Source organism: Ursus americanus, chromosome 18 (assembly GCF_024610735.1).
Source record: "Ursus americanus isolate L20-20 chromosome 18, mUrsAme1.1.p, whole genome shotgun sequence".
Lineage (NCBI taxonomy): Eukaryota > Metazoa > Chordata > Mammalia > Carnivora > Ursidae > Ursus > Ursus americanus.
The window spans coordinates 48,403,969-48,417,485 of record NC_142144.1 but is presented as its reverse complement, the minus strand read 5'-3'; the positions used below and the strand labels follow the sequence as shown (position 1 = coordinate 48,417,485).

At 38.4% G+C, this 13,517-nt stretch overlaps 1 protein-coding gene across 3 annotated transcripts in view; it reads left to right on the top strand.

Moving 5' to 3' along the window:
- Positions 1-13,517, top strand: part of ADAMTSL1 (ADAMTS like 1) — an 874,799-nt gene that overhangs the window by 544,147 nt on the left and 317,135 nt on the right. For all 3 annotated transcript variants that reach the window (XM_087869620.1, XM_087869619.1, XM_045780274.2), the window contains exon 4: positions 12,648-12,693. In XM_087869620.1, coding sequence (XP_087725746.1) covers positions 12,648-12,693 — 46 coding nt within the window. The remainder of the gene's footprint in view (positions 1-12,647; positions 12,694-13,517) is intronic.

The following is a 13,517-nucleotide window of genomic DNA, read 5'->3' as shown; positions in this document are numbered from 1 at the left end:
ATGTAAGATCATTTGCAAACCTTATGGCATGTGTGTGTGTATAATAAAGTGCACGTCCTTCCTGCTGGTGGATCTCGAGCCAAAGGCAGCAATCCCCCTACCCCACACCCTGCCATCTTTCAGAGGGAGCAAATGCATTGCAGTGACAAATACAACTTAGAGTAAATAGGTGAAAATAAACAGTCTGAAAAAAAAAAAGGCCAGAGTTTCTTTCTTCTGGTAGCTGTTTTTGTTTCATTTTACACTTTTCATCTTCATTTTATAATAGAAAGATTCCAACCAGGTTTCAGAGTTCAAAAACTTGGAGCAAATATTAGACGAAAAATTCTCCTTGGCATGCTGATAGCCTTTCCTTCTGTTCTACATCTTCTCTCTTCCTTTGACCCACTTCCTGTCCTTCCTCCCTGCCTCCTTCCTTCTTTTCTTCTCTCAAGAAATGCTTGTGGAGTGCCAACTATACCCCAGGCACTTTGCTGGGGACTGGGGCTCAGAGATGAAAACAAAGACCACAGGAAGAGAAAAGCAAATAAAAGAAACCAAAAATATGGTTGGTTTTTTTTAAGTGAAAACAGTCCTGGACAACTAGAGGACTGTCCTTGTCCTTTAAAATGCTGACCACTTTGTCCTCTCTTGGCCTCTTCTAGTGAGCCTCTTACTTACAATGTCCCTCCGTGCCCATGCCCAGCTAGCAAAATTCTTAATGTTATTTAAAGTTGCTTCCTCCGCAATGTCCCTTAGTCCCACTTTGCTATACTTAAAAGTCATTCTTGTTCACACCACTTTGAGTTACCTTTCCATAAACTGGCACGTGTTACAGTTACGTGTGTGGCCCTGGCTCCCACTATACTATATGGGCACAGGTTTTATCTTGCTTGTCTTTATATCTTCCTGCCTTGCACATAGTAGGTACCTACCCAGGTCAACGTTGGGTGAATTTACTGAATAGAATATTAGGGCCAGGAACCTACCATAAGGCTGTTTCTTGAGTGACCCTTTCTCCCATCACACTCTTGGGATGCATGGGGCCCATACAGGACATCACACCTAAGATACTGTCTTAAGTACTTCTCTCTCCAACTCCTTTTGTATTTAGTGTCCAGACCATACCCATTAGTTGTTGACTATGAAGTAGACTGTTGTGTGTTTTATGTGGACTGGTGTGGATTTTTTTCCAACTAAATTATAACTTCAAAAGAGTCAGAAAGGTCATCATTTTTCTATCTTTCACAGCGCCTTGCATAGCACTGGTTCAGATTGGAGGCCCAATAAATGTGTTACGTGACTATAAATCTGAAAGCATTATACAAAAGCTTGTTAGCCAGAAACCCTGCACAAGGGCTCATTTTCACTGTCAGACTGCTTATTGTACATTTTCTCATTAGATTTTCTGAGCAGTATGCTTGGAGCATTTTCTGGATTCATTAGAAGTTGGGCATGATCATTATGGTTTACATTGTCATTGTTCTTGCTTTTTGCTTTTTTGATTGCATGAGCATACCCCTCATTTTCATAACCTCAGCCCATATTTGTGAGAATGCAATGCCTTGTTGTAGCATGTCTGTCTTTGAAGAACAGGCAGAGATATGTAAAATCATACTTGTTTGGGAAAAAAACTTGGCAGGGATTTTTGTAGTTGTAATTTAGAACATACCAAACACTCATAATAGCCAGTAAACCAATTTGAAACTCGTAGGACAAACTCCAAAATTCAGGCTATAATATCCTCACGTAAGTCTAAATTTTAACTCAACAGCTCTGCAGTCTCTTAGCTGCTGCTAGAGAATCTGTGAAAGTTAGAGAAGAGCTCCTTCGTTTCCTATGGTAGAGAAAAGATCAAACAAGCAGAGGGAATGTCTTCTCAGACTGTGTTCTCCAACTCTACATCACTTCCATTCATATTGAATTTGCTCTGTACATGAAGTTTTAGTGACCCTCTCTGGATACATGGACCAGGGTCTCCAAGCTGGTACAGCATTCAAAGTGTTTTTATAGTGAGAGATTAGTATAGAGCAGAAGTGTTGAATTATAAAACTAAGGTTACAAAAATATGTTACCTATGCCAAAGAAACACTTTTAAGTCAAGACCTCAATTTATGGCACTGTTTTAAAATTTGGGCCTCTGATACACCACCCCCCCCCCGTTCTGTTTGAAAATTGCTTTGAAAATGCAGCTTTTAAGCCAACTGTTCTTTTGGCTTCTGAGGCCACGTTAGAGCCTCTGGCAGATTGAGAAGAGCTAGTGTGACACTAGGGCTCTGTCTGTTCCCAGCCAGCTCACCTACTGATGGATGATGCCTGGCAGTGTGCCTCCTTGTTGTTTGTTGTATTATTACGACAGAAAGCATTTTCAAAAGCTACATTTATCAAGTTGTCATAATAGTTTGGCTTGTATATCTATCTACTCAGAAAAAAAAATAAATCTCTCCCTTAGCACTAATCTGTTCGAGCCACGTGATGCATCACATGCCAAACAGGCAGTCCAAAATGAATAGGGCGTTCTGAGTGAATGTGGGGACCTTTCAACTAAATGCCTAAAAGAAGAGAGATTTTTTATGCATGCATTTGAAAGTCCCATCGCACCAAAGACCTGCCTTTCCCTTGTTTCAAGGGTGCTTTTCCATTGCTGGTTGTGGGTGTTGCATATGCATTATTTCTAGAATTTTGGTTACTTTGTCGACGGAAGGAGGTTTAACCTCAAGGAAGAAAAACATTGAAGTTTGCCACAAAGAAGGTCAAAGACATCGTTTAATGTTTAAGATCTGTTTTTCATTGGCAAGTGTCACCAGATTAAGCATTACTTGTTTGGGTTGTTTTGAAGATTATATTTATTTTTTTTAGAGAGAGAAAGAGCACGAGCAGGGGGCTGGGGAGAAGAGGGAGAGGGAGAAACAGACTCCGTGCTGAGCAGGGAGCCTGATGTGGGGCTCGATCCCAGGACCCTGAGATTATGATTTGAGCCCAATGCAGACACTTAACCAACTGAGCCACCCAGATGCCCTAAACATTACTTGTGATGGAGAATCTTATAAGCAAGTTTCTTGTTACTTGAGATAGGTGGTTGTTTGAGAGCACATGACTGTTGGAGGTGGGTAGAGAGAGATTCGAAGTCTTTGCCCAGAGTTAACATGTACTCATTAAATGTTTGTTAAAAATATTTCAAATCTAGGGGTGCCTGGGTGGCTCAGTAAGTTAAGCGTCTGACTTGATTTTGGTTCAGGCCACGATCTCAGGGTCATGAGTCAAGGCTTAATATTCTCTCTCTCCCTCTCCTCTGCCCCTCCCCAACTCTTGCTCTTTCTCTCTCTTTCTCAAAGAAAATATTTCAAATCTCTTAATGTTAATAAAGCACTCACTGGGGATGCATACTAGGGCATCTCTAATTATTCAGAGATACAGTACATAATGAATATATAATATAAACATGGTTATCTGTAGATACTTTTATATAATTGACATATAACATTGTACAGGTTCAAGGTATATAATGTGTTGATTTGTTGGGGGTTGTTCCCCATTTTTCTCATCCCCAGGCCCCCTTCCCTTTGCAATCATCAGCTCATTCTCTGTATCTGTAGGTCTGATTCTATTGTTTATTCATTTGTTTTGTTTTTTAGATTCCACATATGAGTGAAATCATATGGTGTTTGCTCTTCTCAGTCTGACTTATTTTTCTTAACGTAATGCCTTCTGGGTCCATCCATGTTGTTCCAAATAGCAAGCTCTCATCCTTTGTGTGTTTTTTTTTTAAAGATTTTATTTATTTATTCGACAGAGATAGAGATAGCCAGCGAGAGAGGGAACACAAGTAGGAGGAGTGGGAGAGGAAGAAGCAGGCTCACAGCAGAGGAGCCTAATGTGGGGCTCGATCCCATAACGCCGGAATCACGCCCTGAGCTGAAGGCAGATGCTTAACCGCTGTGCCACCCAGGCGCCCCATCCTTTGTTTTGACTGCATAATATTCCATCATGTGTGTGTGTGTATATGTCACATCTTCTTTATCCATTCACCAGTCAGTAGACACTTAGGATGCTTCTGTATCTTGGCTATTGTAAATAATGCTACAATAAACATAGAGATGCCTATGTCTTTTCAACTTAATGTTTTCATTTTCTTTGAGTAAATACCCAGTCGTGGAATTATTGGATCATATGGTATTTCTATTTTTAATTTTTTGAGGAAACTTCCTACTACTTTCTGCAGTGGCTGCACCAATTTACTTTCCCACCAGCAGTGCACAAGGGTTCTTTTTTCTCCATGTGCTCGCCAATACTTGTTATTTCTTGTCTTTTTTTTTTATTTTAGCCATTCTGATGGTGTGAGGTGATATCTCATTGTGGTTTTGATTTGCATTTTTCTGATGATTAGTGATGTTGAGCATCTTTTCGTGTATCTGTTGGCCATTAGATGTCTTCTTTGGAAAAATGTCTATTCAGGTTCTCTGCCCATGTTTTAATCAGATTCTTTCTTTCTTTCTTTCTTTCTTTCTTTCTTTCTTTCTTTTCTTTCTTTTTTTTTTTTAGGTGGCGTAGATATTTTATTTTTTTAATGTTTTTTAATTATATTATGTTAGTCACCATACAGTACATCCCTGGTTTCTGATGTACCTGGTTCGATGATTCATTAGTTGCATATAACACCCAGTGCACCATGCAACACGTGCCCTCCTCACTACCCATCACCAGTCCATCCCATTCCCCCACCCCCCTCCCCTCTGAAGCCCTCAGTTTGTTTCTCAGAGTCCATAGTCTCTCATGCTTCATTCCCCCTTCTGATTACCCCCCCTTTCTTTATCCCTTTCTTCCCCTACCGATCTTCCTAGTACTTATGTTCCATAGATGAGAGAAATCATATAATTGTCTTTCTCAGCTTGACTTATTTCACTCAGCATTATCTCCTCCAGTGCCGTCCATGTTGCAGCAAATGTTGAGTACTCGATCATTCTGATAGCTGAGTAATATTCCATTGTATACATGGACCACAACTTCTTAATCCAGTCATCTGTTGAAGGGCATCTCAGTTCTTTCCATGATTTAGCTATTGTGGGCAATGCTGCTATGAACACTGGGGTGCATATGGCCCTTCTCTTCACTACGTCTGTATCCTTGGGGGAAATACCCAGTAGTGCAATGGCTGGGTCATAGGGTAGCTCAATTTTTAACTTTTTAAGGGACCTCCACACTGTTTTCCAGAGTGGCTGTACCAACTTGCATTCCCACCAACAATGTAGGAGGGATCCCCTTTCTCCACATCCTCTCCAGCAATTGTTTCTTGCCTTGTCAATTTTTGCCATTCTAACTGGCGTAGGGTGGTATCTTAGTGTGGTTCTGATTTGAATTTCCCTGATGGCTAATGATTTTGAACATTTTTTCATGTGTCTGTTAGCCATTTGTATGTCATCATTGGAAAAGTGTCTGTTCATATCTTCTGCCCATTTTTTGATTTGTTTATTTGTTTCTCACGTATTGAGTTTGAGAAGTTCTTTGTAGATCTTGGATACCAGTCTTTTATCTGTAGTGTCATTTGCAAATATCTTCTCCCATTCCGTGGGCTGCCTCTTAGTTTTTTTTACTGTTTCCTTAGCTGTGCAGAAGCTTTTTATCTTGATGAAGTCCCATAAGTTCATTTTATCTTTTGCTCTTTCTTTCTTTCTTTCTTTCTTTGTGCTGATTTGTATAAATTCTTTATATATTTTGCATATTAAACCCTTATCAGATATATCACAAAAATTTTAAGGCATACAATATTGATTTGATACATCTACATATTGCAATGTGATTTCCACTTTTGTATTAGCTAACACCTCGAACATGCCACATAGTTGTCATTTCTGTGGTGGGAACAATTAAGATCTCTCTTAGAAATTTTGAAGTTAATGATAGAGTGTTTTATCTGTAATCACTATGCTCTGCATTCAATTTCCAGGATTTATTTATCTACTAGTTGCAAGTTTGTACCCTTAAACTACATCTCCCCAGTTCCTCCACACACACACACCCCATGCCAGTCCCTGATAACTACCATTCTACTCTGTTTCTATGTAGATACTTTTTGAAGAAGGGGTAGGTGCTGAACTTGCTCCTCTGGCTGGGACCAAGCACCACACAAATAAAGTTTCCACATGAACAAGGCTCATTTTGAGTCTCATGAAAGACATTCTAAATCAGAATTAAATAATAATCATTTAAATATGCAATAAAATGCAGAGCATTAAAGCCTTAATTTTCTTAAACAGCAGAGTAAAAGAGAGGGGCGCCTGGGTGGCGCAGTTGTTAAGTGTCTGCCTTTGGCTCAGGGCGTGATCCCGGTGTTCTGGGATCGAGCCCACATCAGGCTCCTCCACTAGGAGCCTGCTTCTTCCTCTCCCACTCCCCTTGCTTGTGTTCCCTCTCTTGCTGGCTGTCTCTGTCAAATAACTAAATAAAATCTTAAAAAAAAAAAAGAAGAGTGAAAGAGCTGAATTAAAGAAGAGAACTCAGAACTTAGGACACCCACCACTAACATGTCCTCTAACTCCTTTTTCTCCCCCATGCAAGGCAAGACCACCACTAACCATCTGTGATGTACAGATTCCAGTTCTTCTAAACCCTAGGTTTTTATCATCGGGTTTGACCCATGGATGAGGACAGTGAGCATCTGAGCATAGCTTTATATACAGGGTCCAGAGGTTCATGTAACTTCCTTCTTAACGACTAAGTTGATTGGTATCAAGTGTTATTTCCTGAAAGAACCTCTTACAGTAATGTGTCTGCGGAAAATGAAAAGCAGCCCAATGGTGCATTTGCACTTGGTCCTCTTAAGTGTTCTCAGAATTTGTTATTCCTCTTGAGGTCTTTGTAAAAAAAAAGGCCCAGAAATGTAGAAGTGCTTTCACTGGCTCCTTGGAGACATCCTCCTGCAAGATCGTTCCAGTGACTATTGCAATGTTCAAATTGAAGTCAGGGAGGAAAACCACGCACCGACACTGCACGAAGTTCTGGTTCCAGCTGGAAGTCTGCTCGTCTTGTCAGATTTATGCTCATTTTAGGATCCACAGTCTAAAGGACCAGAGTCCTTCTGTCAGCTTGAACTGCTGATATGCTTTTATACCTGCTCTCTTGTGAAGAGCTCATGGTGTCCCTCTGGATCGCTAAAAAGAGAGGGATAAGCAGATGAACGATCATATTTATTTTAAAGTTCTTTGCCCATGAGTGCATATTTGAAAGCCAGGAGGTATTCCAAGAAATACAGTAACCTGTTCTGACTGAGCAGCTCTCTTCGATTTTGGAAATCAAAGGCAAAGCTTCGTGAGCAGTATTTAAGAATCCTGGAGTCTTAAACAAACAGTTACCACACTTTCCTGAAACTCTTTACTGACACCAAGGATGAGTCTGGTTATGTCCCCAGAAGAATCTGTTTGCTTAGGGAGAAAATGAGAATAATTTCGAAGTAAAAATGGATGTGTTTTACCCATTTTTTAAAATTCTTAGTGAGAGATAAGTTGCATATGCCTCCCTCTTTTAAAGACTTAAAATATATAAGTGGGAGGGTGGGGAAGTAGGGGACCAACAAATTGCTAAAGCCTGGAAAGAGAGCTTTTAATTTTCCATGGTAATTCATTTCTACTATGGTTGTCAAATTATAGTAATTGAAACTAAGATATCAGGATTTTAAGAATTGGAACAGTTTGGATGGTTTGTTGTGCGTTAATGAGAGACCAATAAAGTGTGCCTCAAGCTTACACTAATCTCATTAGAAGTGAATTAAAGTCGGAATAATTCAGAAATAATAGCTTGTGATTGAGATGATTTCCATTTTTGAGAGAGGGAATTAAGTCAAAATTAATAAATGACTGCCTAGGGGTAAAGTGCTAAAATAAATAAGGAAATAAATAAGGAACTTTCCATTACAAATCAGGTTTGGAATAGATTTGAATATTTATATTTTGTTCTTTCATACTTGAACCAGTTCTGAGTCCTTAATTGGTATAGGCCTTAGCTCACTAAACTCAGTCCTGAAACTATTCTGTAGTTTACGTCAAAAGGATGCATTTACTTAAAATCTCTGTTATCAGTGGACTATAGCTTGCTTTGGAAACCATTTTGGATTGAAATTTCTGCTTGTTTCCATTCCCAGAGGTGAATTTTATTTTGCTTAAGGAAACCACTTGGCTGTTTTATGTTGATGAACTGTTAAAGAAAGGAAGAAAATATTTTTTACTGTTTGACCCTCAAATGAGGCTTTTGTGCCCAGATAAGTGCCTTGGATGAAGAAATTCACACTTGGCACGAATTAAATCCTTGTGGTGGAATAGTCACTTCATTAACTGAAATAAAATTTATATTCAGGTTTAATAAATTTGAACTTTTAAAAAGTATAAGCTTCTCCGCACCGAAGTTCTTTCCTGTTACATTTTATAGAGCAGTGTGGTTCTCTCGGAGATGTTCCAGATGTAAAATGTGTGTATAGGTATCCTTTACTTACAAAAAGTGAATTTACCAGAACCGAAGAGCAGCTGATAAATTGATACAGTAACAATGAGGTGCAGTTAACCCCCAGGCCAACTCTCTGCTTGGTTTCCAGATTTCACCTAGTGTTAACATTTTACACATCTTTTTTTCTTTTTTAGGATTTTATTTATTTATTTGTCAGAGGGAGAGAGAGAGCAAGCACAAGCAGGGGGAGCGACAGGCAGAGTGAGTAGCAGGCTCTCTGCTGAGCAGGGAGCCCGATGAAGAACTCAATCCCAGGACCCTGGGATCATGACCTGAGCTGAAGGCAGACACCCAACTGACCGAGCCACCCAGGCACCCCAATATTTTACACATCTTAAACACATCTTGTTCCTTTTTTTATTGTTTTACCTGCTCTGGAGTTAGAGAAGTCTGGGTTCCAGTCCTTGGTTCTCTCTTTTCTCAATTTTCTCATCTATGAAATGGGAATAATAAAACCTTGCCGAGTTGTCAGAAGCTTATTGGTAATGTACACAGAACACGTAACTCTGGGCCAGATACCTCTAGAAGGCACTCAATATATCTTAGAAGCTAGAATTACTATTGTTACGCGCAATTTTATAATGTATTTCAGTAACGAGGACCTTTCCAAAATCCAGCATTTCCACTTTAATATCATATTTCAGTCAAGTAAATGAAATAAGCTCTCACTAAATAAAGTAATACTGTACAGTAAAGGGGAGGCTTAATTCAGGGGAAAAATTGAATTATTTCTAAATCAATATGAGGTGTTAGACAGTTATCGGGTATTCTTTGGAAATTGCAGCAAGTGTTTCTCCTTGTTTTGTGTTTGTTTTTGTTTTTGCTAAATAAGAAGGATTTAAATTAGTCTTTTATATTATGTGCTTACATCTCCTATTTTACAAAGATGCTTTTAAAACGTGTGTTTGTGGTTGGAAATATATGGGGAAAGGCTCATTTGAGTTAATGAAGCAGGTATTTTTCTGCTTGTTTTGGTTTGATTTTTGGTAAATGATATCTTGATAATAACACCTTGGCATTGGAACAGAGCTTTTGTAAATTATCTCAGTTAGCGATCACAACTTGGTGCCCCGCCGTCCCAACGTACATTAGACGGATAAGGAGGGTAAGACCCCGAGAGGGCAACAGGCTTATGCAAGGAGAAGAGCAGAGTCTAGTACCTACATCTTCAAACTCCGAATTTCGAATTGTTTTCATTACTCCTTTCAGGGGGATAAGGCTAGGAAAAGAAAATGAAAGAAGGTGAAAAGCATAGAGCCTTAAGGTCTTAATGATTAACACCAGAGTTCACTTTTTTAAAGCAAGAAGTCATTGCGTCTCCTTGGTTTTAAAACATTTGGTGGTTCCCTTTTGTTTATTGCCAAGTTCAAAATTAGAAGGTATTTCTCTCATCTACAGTTCCCCACATAAACCCCAAACTCCAGCAAAACCAAGCCATACCTTTTCATACTTCTATGCCTTTGCCTGTGGTTTCTTCTCTACATATTCTTAACCTTCTTTCAGTATCTATTATATTTTATAGCTATTATGCAATTAATTTATCAAATGTCTACATAATGCTTACTGTGTGCCAGGTACTGTTGGAAGTGCTTCACAAATATTAACTCAAGTTTATCTCCATGATAATCCGAGGAAATAAGTAATAATATCCCATTTTACAGATAATAAAACTGAGATATTGAAACTTCAGAAGAGACTGAAATTTCAGAAAGAGGGTTCTGATTTCACAGTGGGTACTCTGAACCATTACACCATGTCACCTATGTACTCAGAATTTTAAAGCTGAAAAACTTATCACATTCAGCCAAGACCAGTGTCTAAATGGCAGGCCACCTGAGACTTCTAGGTTGTAGAATTGATTATCTTGCAAATTCACCATCAACTGGAACCTAGTTACCATCTTTTTAGACTCAGAAGTCTGGTATTTTTCAACAATCATAGCAAGAACAGATCCTTTTCTTGGAGGTGGACTCACAATGACTTGGTCCATGAGATTGACGTTTCAAACTAGAATGATAGATTATTTATTAACTTACAATGAAAAATAGCACTACCACATGGACCAAAATACCCACATCAGCATGACAAGCCTAGTCTGCCTCTCAGCAGTCCTGAGAAACCAGACCACTCTAGGCAGTTGCTTGGTCAACATGGCATCATAACAAGGGGTATTTCTGGGACGAACAGAACATTCGTTGGCATTAGCTAAATTAGCATGAGGCATCTATATCGTGATGGCAACAGCCTTGCCTATGGGACCTGGAGGACGTGAAGTTCATTGGTCTTTTGCCTGGGACATTGCTGGGTTGGGCACTGAGAAGGATATAACTCCATCATTCTCTTCTTTTCTATGATCGCAATGCCTGGCCAGCCCTCCCTTTCCTTTCCCACCTTCTGTTGTTCATGTGTGTTAATATTGTCAAACTGGTCACAGTCAAGTCTTCAGGCCTGGGACCTTTCTATTTCTTTAAGACAGCTTTTGTGCAATTATGTTTTCAGATGATACTCTCTTTTTGATAACATCCTCAAGACCTAATACAAGTACTATCTAGCTTTTCCTACATGGAATTATAAGGACATGAGTGGTTTTCTTAATACCAAGGACAAATCATATCATTCTTCTTTGTATTCCCAGAAGTAAATGCATTGCCCAGCACATAATAGGAGCTCAATGGACATTTGCTGAACAAACAAGTAAATTAGGTGGTGGTAAATCATCATGATTATGAGTGTAAGCTCTGAAGCTCGATGGACTGGCTTCAAATCTCAGCTCTGCTACTTAATGCTTGTGGGATTTGGGCAAGTTATTTAACATCCCTGAGCTTTAGTTTTCTTATCTGCAAAATGGGTGTAATAATAGTACCCTATCTCCCAGGGTTCTTGAAGAGATTAAATAAATTAATACATATAAATAATTAATTATTAATTGCATTCTATGTTAATACATATAAATAATACATATAAAAACTTAGAAATTTACCTGGGATTTCCTAATTATTAGTTATTAGTATAATCATTCTCTCAGCATTTTCTATTATATTTTTACTTGTTTTGTAAAAGGTATGACTTATTTTGCAAAGAACAGAGTACTGCTGTCCTGGTTTTAAATGTCATCATTGAAATTGAATCAAAAAAATGGTTTTTGTTCACAGAAATTCAGGAAAATGTAAACTCCCACGTGGTGCTGATGGGAGTATGGAACGGTACAACTTTTATGTGATTTGGCAATATTTATCAAGAGCCTTATAAAAGTTCATTCCCTTTAGTCCAGTAATTCCCCTTCTAGAACTTTATCTATCCTATAGCCATAGTCAGAAACTTAGATAAAACAGACACATGAACATAGTTTATCACAATATCATTTATCAAACCCCTAATTGGAAATTACTTAAATGACAAGTCATGGAAGAACGAGTACACAAATTATGTTATCTCATTTAAAGGAATATTATGTAGCTCTCAAAGCTATGTCTTTAAAGTTATTTAACAGTGTGGAAAAATGCTTCCAAAAATGTTTAAGTGGAAAAAAAAAACAAAACCCAAACTACAAAATGGTATAGGTATTGCAATTTCCTCTACACAGAGAAGAAATCAATACAATCAAAATAATAGTGATTATTCTTCAATGAGGCAACTCTGGGAGATGTCATTTTTGTAATCGTTCTTTCCCAAAACCTCTACAGTGAGTGTGCATTTTAGAAGTAAAAAGAATTCTTTAATAACTATGAGTTTTCATGTCCTTAGATGTGTAATTTTAAGACATGTTGAGTCTTAAGGCCCATTTTTACCGTATGCCAGATCTACATTGTTTTCAATGAAATATCTCTTCAGTCTTATACCAGAAATAATTAGGAAGACAGAATTCATTTTCGGAAAACCTTGCATTAATATTTATTTGGTTAAATAAGCACCAACTGTAAGTACTTACTGTGAAAATTTTGGGAAGCAAAATGAATGCTTAGTTTCCACCCTCATGGAGAAATCCGTTTCCATGCACAACTTCTTGAGATCTGCTGTTTAGTATTTGATAGGAACTTCTCAAAGAACGGTGTTACTCAGAAGAAAAGGAAGGTTCTTATTCGTATTAAGAGAAACTTGTTTTTTTATAAGTAGATAGTTTAAGTTTTGAGCCTTTCACAGGTAGTAATGAGTTTGTTTTTCTCTTTGTCACGTAGGAGCTGTGAGGGAAGAAATATCCGATACAGAACATGCAGTAATGTGGTAAGTATTGCGCTTCTGTGATGGCAGTCGCGTATTTCTTAAAGAACTGAATCATTCTGGGCAGTTTTATGTATCCTGAGCGAAAAGTCAATGAGTGTTTCAGTAAGGGTTATGTATCTCACCCTATAGTGATGACGCAACCTTAAAAAATAGATATATTTAATGTTCCTCAATATAAACTTGCAACCAGTTGGCCAGATAGAAACTAACTAGACTATTTCACACTAGAGACTCTGTTCCGTACTTCTCTGCTTTCTGACTTTTCATATCTAAGTCTCTTGAGAACCAATAAGAGAAATGATAAAAGGGAAACCACTGGGGTCTTGTGAAATAAATATGAGTTAATCAAACTCGGATTTGACAAATTCATTCATTCATTCATTCATTCAACAAATACTATTCCATGCCAACTATGTGTGAGGTGCTACACTAGTACAAGGAAAAATAACATGTGGTCACTGTCTGGAAACATCTGTGATAAAGTAAGAGATGCAGAGAGAGAAGATAGATGTGCACATAACCACATCCTAGCACAAAGTATGACAAATGCTCTAAGAAAGGGATAAAATTCTTTGTGGGCTAAAAATGGAGAGACATCTGAAGGGTCTTCAAGGAAAAAGGGTTTTCGATGGGGCCTAGAGGACCAGGAGGACTGTGACTAATCCACAATGAGTGTGAGGGGGTGACAGTCAGTCCAAGTAAAAGGGACACAATGGACAACTTTGGATGCAGAAATGTTTAAGGTGTGCCCTGCATATGAATTTGGATAGGATTGTGCCTAGCAGTATGGAAGAAAAAGGATTGGAAGATTATTTTGAAGTTAC